The sequence below is a fragment of the Mesocricetus auratus genome, unplaced genomic scaffold, assembly GCF_017639785.1.
Source record: "Mesocricetus auratus isolate SY011 unplaced genomic scaffold, BCM_Maur_2.0 Super-Scaffold_100009, whole genome shotgun sequence".
Taxonomy (NCBI): domain Eukaryota; kingdom Metazoa; phylum Chordata; class Mammalia; order Rodentia; family Cricetidae; genus Mesocricetus; species Mesocricetus auratus.
Genome location: NW_024429193.1, coordinates 47,924,818 through 47,938,891, shown reverse-complemented (window position 1 = coordinate 47,938,891; position 14,074 = coordinate 47,924,818). Strand labels below are relative to the sequence as shown.

Below are 14,074 nucleotides of genomic sequence, written 5' to 3'. Positions count from 1 at the left end.
ACATCTCAAGTAACCAAAACCAAAACCAAAAGAGGAAGAAAAAAACCTATTCTAAATCCCTTGGGATTTAGCTAATGTTGAGAAGGAAATAACTCTAAATAGACACAGTAGGAGAGAAGTTAAAAATTAATACTCTAAATGTCCAAATCAAGAAGCTAGAAAAAACGAAATCAAAGTTGAAGGACATTAAGACTGCACACAAATAAACTAAATCTGTTATAGACTGTTATAACAAAGTCAGCAAGATGAGGGCTTGAGAATTTGTGCTTGGTCCCCAGAGCCCACACGAAGATGGAAGGAGAGAAGTGACTTTACTAAGGTGTCTTCTGGCCTCTGCATGTGCACCACGGCCCTCTTGTTCAACACACACACCATACACACAATAACAGATAAAACAAACCTATAGTAGAGAAAAATCAACAAGACCAGAATATATACACACACACACACACACACACACACACACAATTGCATTACTAGGGAATCACTTATGTTAGACAGGTATTTGACCACTACGCTATATCCATGGCTCTTTGAAATATTAAAAATATTAAATGTAGGAGCATTAAAATCATATGAGAAAAACAAATTAATATCAAGATTAATAAACAGAACATCAGTATAAAGTCTATTCACAACAAAAGGTTAAGAAAACAGTTCAAAAGTTAAGTATAGTAGACAAATTCTTTGAAAAATGGTTTCCCAAAACTGACAGAAGAAGTAAAAATTTGGGCTGTGAGATTAATACACACACACACACACATACACACACATATATATATATATGGAGAGAGAGAGAAAGAGAGAGATACGCTAAAGAGCTTACATTAACTGTAACTAAAAACTTCTTTGTGAAGGATACTCCATCAATGGTGAATTTAGATCACAACAGAACAACTAAATTACACAAATACTTTCAGAATAAAATGAGAGAATCACAACTCATTTCATAAGATTAACATAATTTCTATATGAAAATTAGACTAGAATGTTACAGTCATGTTACAGGAACTATTTCTTGTAGACAGGAAACAAGTGCTCAGCAAACAGAATTACCAGTACTCAGGATAAGGCATCATGATCAAGTGGAGTCCATTTTATAAATACAGTGCATATAACTCATCACATTAACAGAAAAAAGGAGAAAGAAGTCAGACATGGTGGTGCACACTTTTAATTCCAGCACTTGGACACTCAGCGGAGGCAGAGGCAGGTGGATCTCTGTGAGTCTGAGGCCAGCCTGGTTTACAGAGTGATCTCCAGGACAGTTAGGGCTACTCTGAGAAACCCTGTCTTAAAAAAAATAAAATAAAAAACCAAAAACCAAACTAATCTTTAAAGTATTAGGATTGAAAAAATAAGTTGGTTAGATCACTGGATCCATAGTAAAAATTTACAAAATCACCTATATTTTATATGCTAACAAAATAGAATTTTAAAACTAATGCTGTTTAGAACAACACCAAAAAGAAAATGTGCACTAATATTAGGCTGAAAATAACATTGGTATGTGTGCATGTAAGGAAAAGCAAGCTAGCACACATTAAGAGTTGTACACTCAACTTATGCATTATATATACTTCAGTACTAGAGATCTCAACTATCTGGACTGGCATGGTGGCACAGGACTTTAATCTCAGCACTTGGGAGCCAAGTGAGCTCTCTGAGTTCATGGCCAGCCTTGTTACAAGCCAGCAAGGGCAACATAGTGAGAGCCTTACAAAACAAAACCCCTCATCCATGCACTGATGAAACTGACTAAGCAGCCTTTAAAAACTAAATTTTAATGGCAGTAACATGGTTAAAAATGCTATCAATTTTAAAAATGAGGTAATGGGTACCCAAGTGTTTCTCTATTTCTCTCTGTGTGTTACAATGGTCCCCAAATAGAAAGTTAACAATAACTTTCACTGTTTTCAACTCTGTTTATAATTTGCCTTTGCAGGGCTGATGAGATGACTGAGTTGGTAAAAGCATTTGCTGTGCAACGCTGACCACCTGAGTTTGATCCTGAAGCTCATGCAAAGGAGAGAGACCACTCCTTAAAATTGTCCTCTGACCACCACATCACACAACCTTCACACTTGCACACACACCACACACAGACACCACACCATACACACAGTACACAGCTGTAATCCTAGCACCTGAGTGATGGAGGCAGGAACTCCTCTTCAAAGTCATCCTAGTAACATAGTGAGTTGGAGGTCAGCCTTCTGAGACTCTGTCTCTAAAAGTAAAAATGCACCTTTGCTGTCAGTTTGAAAGACTCTTACCTTCCCCTCTGTAGCTTTCTTGGTTGATGAAATTTCCTTCATAAGTTTTGGAATCTCCCTGTCAGATGTGTGAAAAAAATTTCTAAGTTAGTTCTTTATAAAACTATTTTAAAGTTATAAGATATACTTTTACAATTTAGTACCTAAAAAGCACAGAATAAAGTTAGAATGGGCTCACATACTCCAACACAACCGCAATGTGCCGATGCCGGACCCGGACCCACAGGTCATCGTCTTCTTCCAGAACTGCCTCCTTGTCCTTCCCATCTGTTCTGTATCTAAATAGACAGAGGAGGGCATTTTTGGATTCTCTTCCTCAGAAAGAAACCTTTTTCTAAACAATTCTGAAAACAAACTGAAAAGTACACTCCCTCTGTTACTTGAGGGGGGTCAAAACCCAAAGCAGATTAGAACCCTTCTATTAGAAATTTAGAAAAACATTTTCTGTTCAGATGTTAGGTTTAGAGTCTTGGCAGAACAGCATCTTACAAAGCAAAACTTCAACATCTCATAGTCTGCTCTAGAACAAAAGTAGCTATGTGGAGCGGCACTTGGAAGGCAGAGTTAGAAGGACTGGCGTGAAGGTCACCCCAGCAACAGTGTTCAGGGCCAGGCTGAGTTACATGAGACCTTGTCTCAAATACAAAGACTAACCAAGCAACAAAGCTGAATATACAAGCAGTTGTGTCTTTTAATTGACTAATTGATTGTGATATGCTAACGACTGATACCCTTTTGTATGCTGTGGATATGTTTTATTACCATTGGTCAATAAAGAAGTTGATTTGGCCAATAGCCAGGCAGAATAGAGCCAGCCAGAAAATTCAAGCAAAGATACAGGGAAAAAGGAGGCAGAGTCTGAGAGATGCCAGCAGCCACTAGGGAAGCAAGATGTGAGGTAATAAGCCACGGGTCTTGAGGAATAGAAATTGGTTAAGTTGTAAGAGATAGTTAATAATAAGCCTGAGCTAATAGGTCAAACAGTTTGTAATTAATATTAAGCCCCAGAGTAGTTATTTGGGAACTGGCGAGCAGGAGAGAAACCTCCAGTTACAAACAACCCACAGTTCAACCATCAAATATCCTTTAAGAGCTATCGCTCTGGCTAGCCTGCTGAAAGTGTTTGGTACAAAACTCACAAAAACATCATCTGCGGTTTTACTCCTAACCAATCCTACAATCCTACCTCCTTTAAAGAGAAAAACTACTGTGGCTGTAAAAATGCTGTGATAGCTTTACCTAGTTCTACAGGTGTAAGCAGCAATTTAAGAGGTTCATGGAACCCATGGAATGGGCTTTCCTCAATGCAGATAGCCCTATTCCACTTGTGAAGGTAGGAAAACTCAACTGTCCTTGGGAATGTCAATTTCCTGCAGCAGATTAGGGAATATACAGCATTTTCTTACTTCTGAACTCTGAACAGTACATGTCGGTTTCCATTATATGAAAGCAGTAATTTCTGTAAGTCTCAAATTATAGGCTTCATTTACAAAACAATCTTGCTGTGTGGTCTAAGACACCCAAAGACAGAATGGCTGTGTTTAATTACAAGGCTGCCCTAAGGATGGAAACCCTTTGTCATGCAAAATACCAATATCTACTTATGTAATATCTTTGCCATTTAAGTGGTTTAAAGCAAAGCAGTAGTGTGAAGGCAACACTCCAAGATACAACAGTCCATTAGAGTAAATTTAAAGACGTCCCCAGGATGGAAAGTACAGTTTGAATAAGTAGAAATTCCTGTTTCCAGAAAAACTTGTGATGGAGGCTAAGCAAGGTGGCACATGCCTTTAATTTCAGGACTCGGGAGGACCTCTGAGTTGAAGGCCAGTTTGGTCTACAAAATGAAATCTGGACCAGTCAGAGCTACATGGTGGGACCCTGGGAGGATGGATATATGTGATGGAGATTGGCAGGGAGGTGAGTCCCGCTAGTGTGCTGAGCATAGGGGTGACCAGCAACCAATCAAATCAAACTAAAATGGGGGGACACAGGTGATGTGAGGCTTGGGACTAATTTATCTACTTTGCCTTTTTCTCTGAGGAACATGGGAAGCCATTCAAAGGTTCTGATATGCATTGATCTTACTTTCTCCCCAAGTTGGGAAAAGCTTAGGGGGCGGGGCCCAAAGACAGAAGCAGAGCATTAGAGATCAGTTAGAAGTCTGAGGAAGACAGTGAGGTGGTGGTCAGAGTGGGCAGCATTGTGAGCTTTAGGTTGAGTCTGGTGTCATAAGCCAGTTGGAAAACTAGGTCTTTAAAATGCAGCCATAAAGATTTACTACTGAATTTAGTGTTTGGAACATGTTGGTTATGACTGAAATTCTGGCCTGAGGAGCTGAATTTACTGTGGGGGCACTGTACACTCAGGTGGACACACGAGTTTAAGATGTTCACCAGACATTTCAAATGAAGATATTCACTAGGGAGTTAATATGAATCTGAAGTTAAGACAGAAGGCTCAATGAGACAATGGCCAAAAATCGTTGAGAATATCTGTGCTTCCAAAGGAATATAAATAGTCCCTGAACTGAATACTAGAACATTCCAACCCTAAGAAGCAGGGATTAAGAAGGAATCACCAGTAAGACCAGACTTATGGATTTAGCAACACAGCTAGAATTTCTGGGCTGGCTCAGTAGATGAAGGTTGACAGGCTGGATTTTTGGTTCAGCCACTGGTATCCATGGAAGAAGGAGAGAACCCGCTCTTCATTAACTGTCCTCAAAAGTATGGCGAAGCACATGTGCATGCACGAGTGCACGCGCGCGCGCGCGCGCGCGCACACACACACACACAGAGCAAAATACCACTATACTATTTTTAGTAAGAAGTTGTATCCTATGTAGACAGAAGGAACACAGGGAATTTATATTCCCACATCAGTCTTCTCTCTGAAGTTTGGTGACTCGGTGAATGAAGGGATGGCTGTCTTTTTAAAAATTAACTATCTTCGTTACTCTCAAGCAATTAAATCTTTATTTGCCAGCAAACCTAGAGAGTACTATCTAAAATTTAGGGCAAGTCTAGAACCAAATTCTCCATTGTCTGATACCAGATTCTTTTCAAAACCTACTGAACAATGCAGCTTGGAGACCTATAGGGTAACAGGAGTGTAGATAATGCTTCTGAAAATTCCAAACAAACTGCTGAAAACAATTTTTACAATAGAAAAATAGCTCTATCGATTTCCTGGCTAACATAGATACAAACAATACAGAAGATCTAAAATTTTAAAAAAAACTGAGGCTGGAGAGATGGCTCAAAGGTTAAGAGTACTGGCTGCTCTTCCAGAGGTCCTGAATTCAATTCCCAGCAACCACATGGTGGCTCACAACCATCTATAGTGGGATCTGATGTCCTCTTCTGGCATAAAGGTGTACATGCAGATAGAGTACTCATATACATAAAATAAATAAGTCTTTAAACATAAAATAAAATAAATCAGGATTTAACTGGAATGCAACTATAAACACAATTTAAGAAAAACTGCAAAGTATCATAATTATTAATAGTTGCGTATATTTAATAAACTACTGTTCTAATTAGTTAATTAGGTTATTTTTGTGGCACAATGGATTTAATGTAGATCCTCACACATGCAAGGCAAATGCTCTACAGCTATCCCCTCTTTTTATTTATTTATTTAAATTTAAATTATTGTTTGAGTTAGGGTCTTACTTAATTGCCCAGGCTGGCCTTGAACTTGTGATCTTCCTGCCTAAGCCTCCCCAAGCCTTCCAAGCAGTTGGAATTAAGTACCCAGCTCTACTAAATTAATATAAACAAAATTTCAAAAAACTAATACTCATTTTTACTATTGTAAATCTGTCTGGCTTGAATCCTGCCATGTAGCCCGGGCTGACATCAAATTCATGATTCTGCTAAATGTTTCCAAATGCTGGAACTACAGGCTTGTGCAGTATGCCTGGGTTCAAATAGCTGAAGTTGGCTGAAAAATGACTACTTGGATTTAGAGATCATGATGTCTGAAAGCACCGTGAGTGTGCGGGTAGATGTGTAAATCAAGTGATGACAAGTAAAATGGCTTCTTAAGAAATGCCATCTCACTCCACTTACTTGTCCTTACTCCAAAAGCAATGTCCTTAAAGATTACATCAATAACCAAGAAAATCGTAAAGTTGTGCCTATTCTTAGTAGCTGCTGTACTGTGGTTTTGGTGTCTTTTAAAATAAATTACATTGACAAGACACCTTTGAGTATACGATTTAGAATAAACACAGCCTAATCATTTTGGATATAATATATATGAAATATAATAATGGGGTACTGGAGAGACAGCTCAGTGGTTAGAAGCACTGGATGCTCTCCCAGAGGACCTGGATTCAATTCCCAGGACCCACATGGTAGCTCACAACTGTCTGTTACTCCAGATACAGGGGATCCCACACCCTTGCACAGACATACACGTAGGTAAAACATCAATGCACATAAAATAAAAATAAATTAAAAAAAGAAAAGAAATGTAACAATGGGCCTGACATTTACTCTGAATGTTAGTGGAAAGTTCTAATTCAATTTGTTTTAATGTACCTCTATTGAAGAATAGTAAAGGAGGCAAATCCACTTAAAAGCTCTGAAGCAAGCTGCCCATTAGCTTACAAAGTGAACACTTCGTCAGAGTACAGAGAGAGAGAGAGAGAGAGAGAGGATCTCTGAGTAAACAGACTACAGTCTTTCAGATTTCTGCTGCCATTGCAAGTCATCAGACAGTCTGTCTACAAGCCCTTTATAAGCCCTTCAACGTATACTTGCTTGTATGTATCATTCTCAATTGGTAGTAGATCATATGCCATTGCCTGAAAGGTCAGTTCATGCAGGACAGTGGACACAGGATCAAAGCCACGGTCAATTATTAAGAGCTGGGAATGAGTTTTACCCTAGAATAACAAGATAAAATTTTCTTAAGAAATTTCAGTATCTTTATGTGCACATTTTTAATATTTAAAATTTTTAATAATAATTTTAATGTGTAATAAAAGCAAATTTCTTTCCCTCGACAAAAACACACAAAACAAAACAAATGGCTAACTGCCTTAAAATGTGATATTAAAACAAACAAAAACATGAGTGGCATAATAGGGAAAAATAAGACTACACAACTAACATTTTCATAATTAAATTAAGAGGCTATATACATCAATATAATTTTCCCTAATTTTCTTTGAAAAAGTAACATCTAGCTTTCCCTAAATAGTCTTTCTCTTTTTCTTTTTCTAGGACAGGATCACACTATGTAGCTAACACTAACCCAGGCTGTCTTTGGACTCACTATCCTTCCTCAGTTTCCCAGGTGTGGGCCTACAGATACAGACTACTACTATGCCTGGCCAAAGTTATCTTCTTGTCCATTCAGTTCCACAAATAATAAAGCTAACATAAATCATGAATAGAAGCTACTACTTGAGTTCTTTGTGTCAGGCATTTGCTAGTCAAGAAAGACACATTTTATTTCAGAGGTACTGTCTGAGAGTTCTTATGGTACACCTTTAAACAGACAACATATCCACATGACAAAGAGGCCACTAAAGCTTAGCATTAAGTCAGCTCTACTCCAATGCCTGTACTTTCAACTATTATGCTATTTTAAGAGTAGAGATTATAAACCGGGCGGTGGTGGCGCACACCTTTAATCCCAGCACTCAGGAGGCAGAGGCAGGTGGATCTCTGTGAGTTGGAGACCAATGTGGTCTTAATAGCTAGTTCCAGGACAGCCTCCAAAGCCACAGAGAAACCCAGTATCAACCCCCACCTCCAAAAAAAAAGAGTAGAAAAAAAAAGAGTAGAGATTATATTGGATTAAAGGCAGGTACTACCTTTAATCCCAGACTCGAGAGGTAGAGGCAGGAGAATCTCTGAGTTCAAGGCCAGACTAGTCTACAGCGTAAGTTCCAGGACAGCGAACTACACAGAGAAACCCTGTCTTGAAAAAACAAGACAAAACAAAAAGTAGAAATTATATTAATGACACCTAAGATTATAAATCATAACAAAAACCCTGTTAACATTAATTCAAAACACCAACAACTATTAAACAGTAGGTGAGTAGCAGTGTTTGGAAATTCTACTACTACTGTTTGGATCTTCTCCAATTCTTTTTCAGGGGATGAAGGGGGTGGTGATAGTCAGAATCAAACCCGGGTTTCATGCTAGGCAGATGTTCTACCACTAAGCTATTATTCACTTTTGATTTTGAGATAGGCTACCTTGAGCTCACTTTATACCACAGGAAGGCCCTGAACTTGTGGTCTTCCTTCCTCAGCCTAGGATTACAGGCCTGTGGTACCAATCCTGGTTCATACATCATTCTTAAAAGTAGCTAACTCTTTAGTTTCTTAGTCAAAGAAGTAAGAGGTAACTAACTACAACTTTTCCTATGTATTTACACATAGTAGACAGGGTAAACCACGTAAGCTAGACTTTTAAAATGCATCTTCTAATAAGGGTGGAGCAGTAAGGTACAGTGATAAAGAGAATACTTTGGAATCAAATATGGGTTTGAGTTCAGCTGTGGTGGGTTTCTTGTTTCTTGTTGTATGACTTTGGCTAAGTTTCTCAACCTTTCTTACGTTAGTATTCGCTTGGTAAAAATTACAAAAAATGACAGACGCTCTCCCTAGTGAGACTGTTGTGAAGGTTAAGCACATTACCATGAAACACAATACACGTGAGCTCAGAGTCTGCAGAAACACACAAATGAAAAGGCAGTCCTAGGCTTACAGAAAAGCCAGGGGATATGAAAGAGCATGGTATCACTTGGCTTGAAGAGTCAGGAAAGGCTCTGAAAAAAGGTAAGCCTTCAGCAGGCACTTGGATAAAGAACAGTATCAGGGATCTGAAGGACGTGTAATTTCCCAGGAGAGAGAATAAACAGGAGGGAGGGGGAGAGAGAGGAAGAGCATTTTTATCCTTTTTTACTGAAGCTGTACAGGACTAAAGAGGGATTTACTATCATTTCTTGATTTAACAAATATTTTTATTCACTACCTCCTACGTTTATCAAGCCACTCTAACCTTTATAACAGAATAATGGCTTTCACTAGACCTCTAAGTCAAAAGTCACTAACTTTTCAAGTAGCTAGCATAACTTCTAAGTTGACAACTTGATTCATGTTGTTTAACACTGACTGAATTTTACCTTTTTATGTCTCTACACAAAGAACCCTGTTACTCTTGCAATATTATTATTATCATCTATTAAGCTATAGTCATTTGTGAAGCTCAGGGCCTCTTCCTGTAGAACGCCTTCTAAGACTGGTTTAGAGTAAGACGAGCCCCTGACTGTGTTGCCATTATATTCGTGTATTCCTCTCAAGCCACTTGCTGCACAGTGCTGTCAATCAGTGTTTCCTTGGCCACCTCCTCTTCTGAACTAGGACAGCCCTGTCTTTATGCTCTAGCTATTGTGACGCAGCTCCTCAGGCTGACACCACTTGTCCATCTATCTCCTGCCTCGGGCTCTTCCTACTCTAGTCACACCTTCATGCTGGCATTCCCCACGTCCCAACCTCGGCCTTTGATTACATTACATTATTTTTAGAAGACAATAACAAAGATTGCTATTTGTTACTCTTCCATGTACAAAATCCTTAGATGTTACCTCACCTTATTCTCATACTTACCAAGCAAGGCACACATTATCTCATTATTTTCCAAGATGAGAAACAACTCAAGGCTACATAGCTAGTAATAGTGGGAATCCCAGCATTTATTAAATTTATAAACTCAGTGGAAGGCATTATTCTGAAGATTTCATACACATTAACTCATTTAATCCTTTCATTAGCTTAAAAGTAGGCATTATTATTTCCACTTTATAGAGACAAAAATTTAGTTCAAAGAAGATGCCTCACTTAACATTATTCATTAAATGGCAGAGCCAAACTGTGGCCCCACTATGACTTCAAAGCCTCCAGCCTCCCCCTGACCGCACTGCTGAACCGCACTATCTACTCTAAGGTTCCGCATAAGGACTCTCAGATCACAACTGAAGACCCATCTCCACGATCCCCAAATCAATACTAAGAAAGGAACAGACACAGGCTGCTTTGATTTATAAAAGATACACAGATTTTATGTAGTCATCATTTGCTGTTTATAAATTACCTTTATTAGGCCCTTTTCATCCATTTTGTAATAGTCTTCAAGTTTTTTTTCAACCAGTTGTGCAAGCTTACTGGCATTATCTAGAGGTTTACTAGAAATGGAAAAAAATGTTTTAACAATTATCTTTCAGGACACACTTTGCAATATTATAAAGTTAAATTCTAAAATAAGATTTTGCAACTTTATGTTTATAACACACAAAACTTTACAAATATGGAAGACTTCAGATATCACTTAATGCTTATAAAATGCAAAAATTTACAAATATGGAAAACTTCAAACGTATCACATAATTGTCATAGCTTCAGTATGTGCTTCAGATATTTTAATATGAAAGAATAAAATATTCATGTAAAATTGTCATTCCCATATACCCTCCCTCCATTACTACACTGGATTCTATATATTCATTCCACTGAAAGTAGAATTTCATACAATTATAAGCAACATGGAAACAAATATGCTTGGTGCATTTCTCTAGGTACACTGCATATGAAGGTATGAATCTTGGCCAGAGGTACATGCATTCTCAACTTTGCTTTCCAAATGTGTGGTATTTCCTTCAATACTCTCTTTTACTCAATTTTTCAATATAGCTACTGAGGACACTGTCTTATAAAATGGCAGCACTGGGTAGAGATGGGGCTCAGTGTTTTAAAGAGCTCACTGTTCTTGCAGGGGACCTGAGTTTTGTCCCTAGAACCTAAAACAGGCAGTTAACTGCCTGGAACTCTAGTTCCTCTTCTGGCCACTGCATACATTTGGTGTACATAAATTCATGCAGGCACAAACACATACACATATATAAAAGTAAATAAATATTTAATAATAAAATAAAAATAGTACCATCATACTTTAAATTGTAATTTCATGATCAGTGGTATTGGTATATTTTTTAAACCTACAAGAAAAATGTTGGAAAATGCTCTTCAACTAGCACATTAACCTGGAAAATGAGGCTTTTAAAGTTTTTAAGAATCTTTTTGCTTTATATTTTAAAAATTAAGGCACACTTACAAAGAGTAATTTTTATATTTTTTTCTGAAAAAAATAATTTTATTTAGAATTTAACTTAAAAGTTTATACAGCATAAAGAAGCATTCTGTGAAAAAACAGGTAGAATTTATGCATTTATGATGGTGTGGTATGTGTGTTGTATGGGTGAGTTCATCTGTGTGTGTCTGTGGAGGCCAGGGGTTAGCACTGGGGCTTTCCTGTCACCCTTTACCTTACTTCTGGGGGACAGGGTCTCTCACTGAACCTGGAGTTCACCCTTTCAGCTAGACTGGCTGGCCACTCTCTGAGGGCTGGCGTGGAGACACCACTACAGCCAGCTTCTGTGTGACTGCTGGGGACCCTAACTCACATCCTCATGCTTGCACAGCAAGTATTTAACCAATGGAACCATCTCCCAGCCCCAGGATTTTTAAAGCAATGGCTATTATTTCACTTTTTAGTAAATCAAAGCATGTCTGTACATAAACTGTTTAGATTATAAAGCGGTTTGTACTTACTTTTCTGAGCATAACCAACCATCAATGGTATGAGCTTAGAAGACACTAAGCTCTAGCAAGAGGCAAACCACTTAGCTCAGCTCTACTACGCCCAGATTATAATTAGCATATTATTCACAAGTTTTCTAATTCCCAAGGTAAAAAGCTTGTTTGATGATGTCTGAGTTAGAGATTTATTATGCTGCTTTAATAATTAACGGTAGATTTTTTTTACTGTTTTTACATTTGTTTGTTTGTGGACACTAGCATGGAGCAGTGCAGGTACAGAGGTTAGAGGACAGCTCGCAACAATTGATTCTCTTCTTCCACCATGTAGGTCCTCAGAGTAACAGGCCCTTGGAGCAAGCTCCTTTACCTGCTGAGCCATCTTGCCAGCTCCCAACAGGGGACTTTAAAATGCCTACATTAAGAGTGATGAAGCGCACAGTAATACATAAATTTGCAATGATGCCTCACCAATCAACTGGATAAATGTCAATATTCAGATAAAGAACCTGCTCAAGGAAAAGTCAACAATACACTCACTACATGTAGCAGTAGAGTGTAGTCACCAACTTTCTTAGGAATTTCTTTTTTGCCTTTTTTTTTGTTTTGTTTTGTTTTTTGAGACAGGGTTTCTCTGTGGCTTTGGAGCCTGTCCTGGAACTAGCGCTTGTAAACCAGGCTGGTCTCGAACTCACAGAGATCCACCTGCCTCTGCCTCCCGAGTGCTAGGATTAAAGGCGTGTGCCACCACTGCCTGGCCTTTCTTAGTAATTTACAGGTGAACTCCTTTCATGCTAACAGCCCTGTGAGAAAGCTATTATCATCATTCCCATTTTATAATTATAAATTCTAAGACCAGGTTAAACACAGGCAAAAGTAAGCCGCATGTCAAAGGTGAGCAGCAGTTTGTTCTGGGAGGGAAAGGGGAGGTGACCAGGACCAATCAGGGGGCCTGTGGGATACTGTGGATGCTGTTTTTCACAGGAAGGTCAAGTGACTACTGTTCATATTGGAATGAAATAACAAACCTGATACATAAAATGAATGCACTTTACAGTAAACTTTGTTTTCATAAAGAAACCAGTAAATAAAGGTATACAGTATAAAAGTTGAACTTTACCTCTTTAAAAAAATTCTAAAGTTTAATTAAAATGCCCACTGGAGTCAAATACTAGAAATGCCTTAGATACTATAACAAGTGTTCAGATAATATAGCCATTTAAATTTGGTGGAAACGTAATGATAAATCATTAAGTGTCAAGATTACAGCCAGTAGGACAGCCCTCAAAGCATTCCTTAAAGTGACAAAACAAACAAAACTTTCTATAAATAAATGAAACCAAATTTAAGTTGTGAAATTCAGTAACAGAGGCTATTAGTTACTCTGCGATCTGAAGCGAAACTCCCGATCTTCTTTATGCAGAGCCTGGCAGCTTTACAAGGGACCTGTACTCTGCAAAGTGATACCAAAGAGTGCTACAGTGCTTTAGGCCTTACCATAAATGAACACTATGCACCCTGCTGCGCCTTACCTCTTATACCTCACTCCAGGGTTCTCGTCCAGAGTGGCACACACTGTCACTATCTGTTCAGCCATCGCTTCCATGACTGCTTCCTTGCTGCTGGCATTACTCGGGTCCGGACTGTAACAGTAATAGAACGCGTCTGGTACATCAAGAGTATAAACCTAAGTTAGGTCAGAAAAAGTTAGACTGTCAATCTAGAGACTTGATTCTAAAAAGGTATCAGGAGAAATACAGCTGTGGTTGAGACACTGGAGGACACATGCTTGCAGGCTGTCTCCAGACACAGTTGTCTTTATGTAGCTCAGATCTCACTCCCTCATCTTTCACCCTTCTCCTCTTGTCTCAGTCTTCTCCCGTTTCTCTGCCTCACTCTTTCAATTCTTGTTTCAAGTACAGACTATACTGGCTGCGTTTTACAACCTGTGCAACAGAGAAAAGAATTTGAAGCAGGAAGTATCAAAATGAAAATATACCATGCCTGGCAGAAAGAAAATTTAAAAATCTTAACCTAGTACAGAATAACCCAAAAGCTTCCCAAGGCTGATAAATACATCTCTTTTAATTGTTTAGCTTAGAATCATATCCTTAAAGACTTTCTTCCCCACCCACAAGTCACTGTGAAAGGCAAAGGACTTAACATAAATGCA

The 14,074-nt window shown here is 38.4% G+C and overlaps 1 protein-coding gene and 1 long non-coding RNA gene across 4 annotated transcripts in view; one reads left to right on the top strand and one right to left on the bottom strand.

The window, feature by feature from the left end:
- Positions 1 to 14,074, bottom strand: part of Stxbp3 (syntaxin binding protein 3) — a 44,583-nt gene that overhangs the window by 11,102 nt on the left and 19,407 nt on the right. For both annotated transcript variants that reach the window (XM_040752030.1, XM_021230986.2), the window contains exons 7-11: positions 13,434 to 13,588; positions 10,403 to 10,493; positions 7,052 to 7,176; positions 2,459 to 2,554; positions 2,277 to 2,334 (exon numbers count right to left, since the gene is read on the bottom strand). In XM_040752030.1, coding sequence (XP_040607964.1) covers positions 2,277 to 2,334; positions 2,459 to 2,554; positions 7,052 to 7,176; positions 10,403 to 10,493; positions 13,434 to 13,588 — 525 coding nt within the window. The remainder of the gene's footprint in view (positions 1 to 2,276; positions 2,335 to 2,458; positions 2,555 to 7,051; positions 7,177 to 10,402; positions 10,494 to 13,433; positions 13,589 to 14,074) is intronic.
- The window catches only part of LOC121142354, a 36,900-nt gene that overhangs the window by 17,510 nt on the left and 5,316 nt on the right, over positions 1 to 14,074 (top strand). The gene's annotated exons all lie outside the window — the stretch shown is intronic.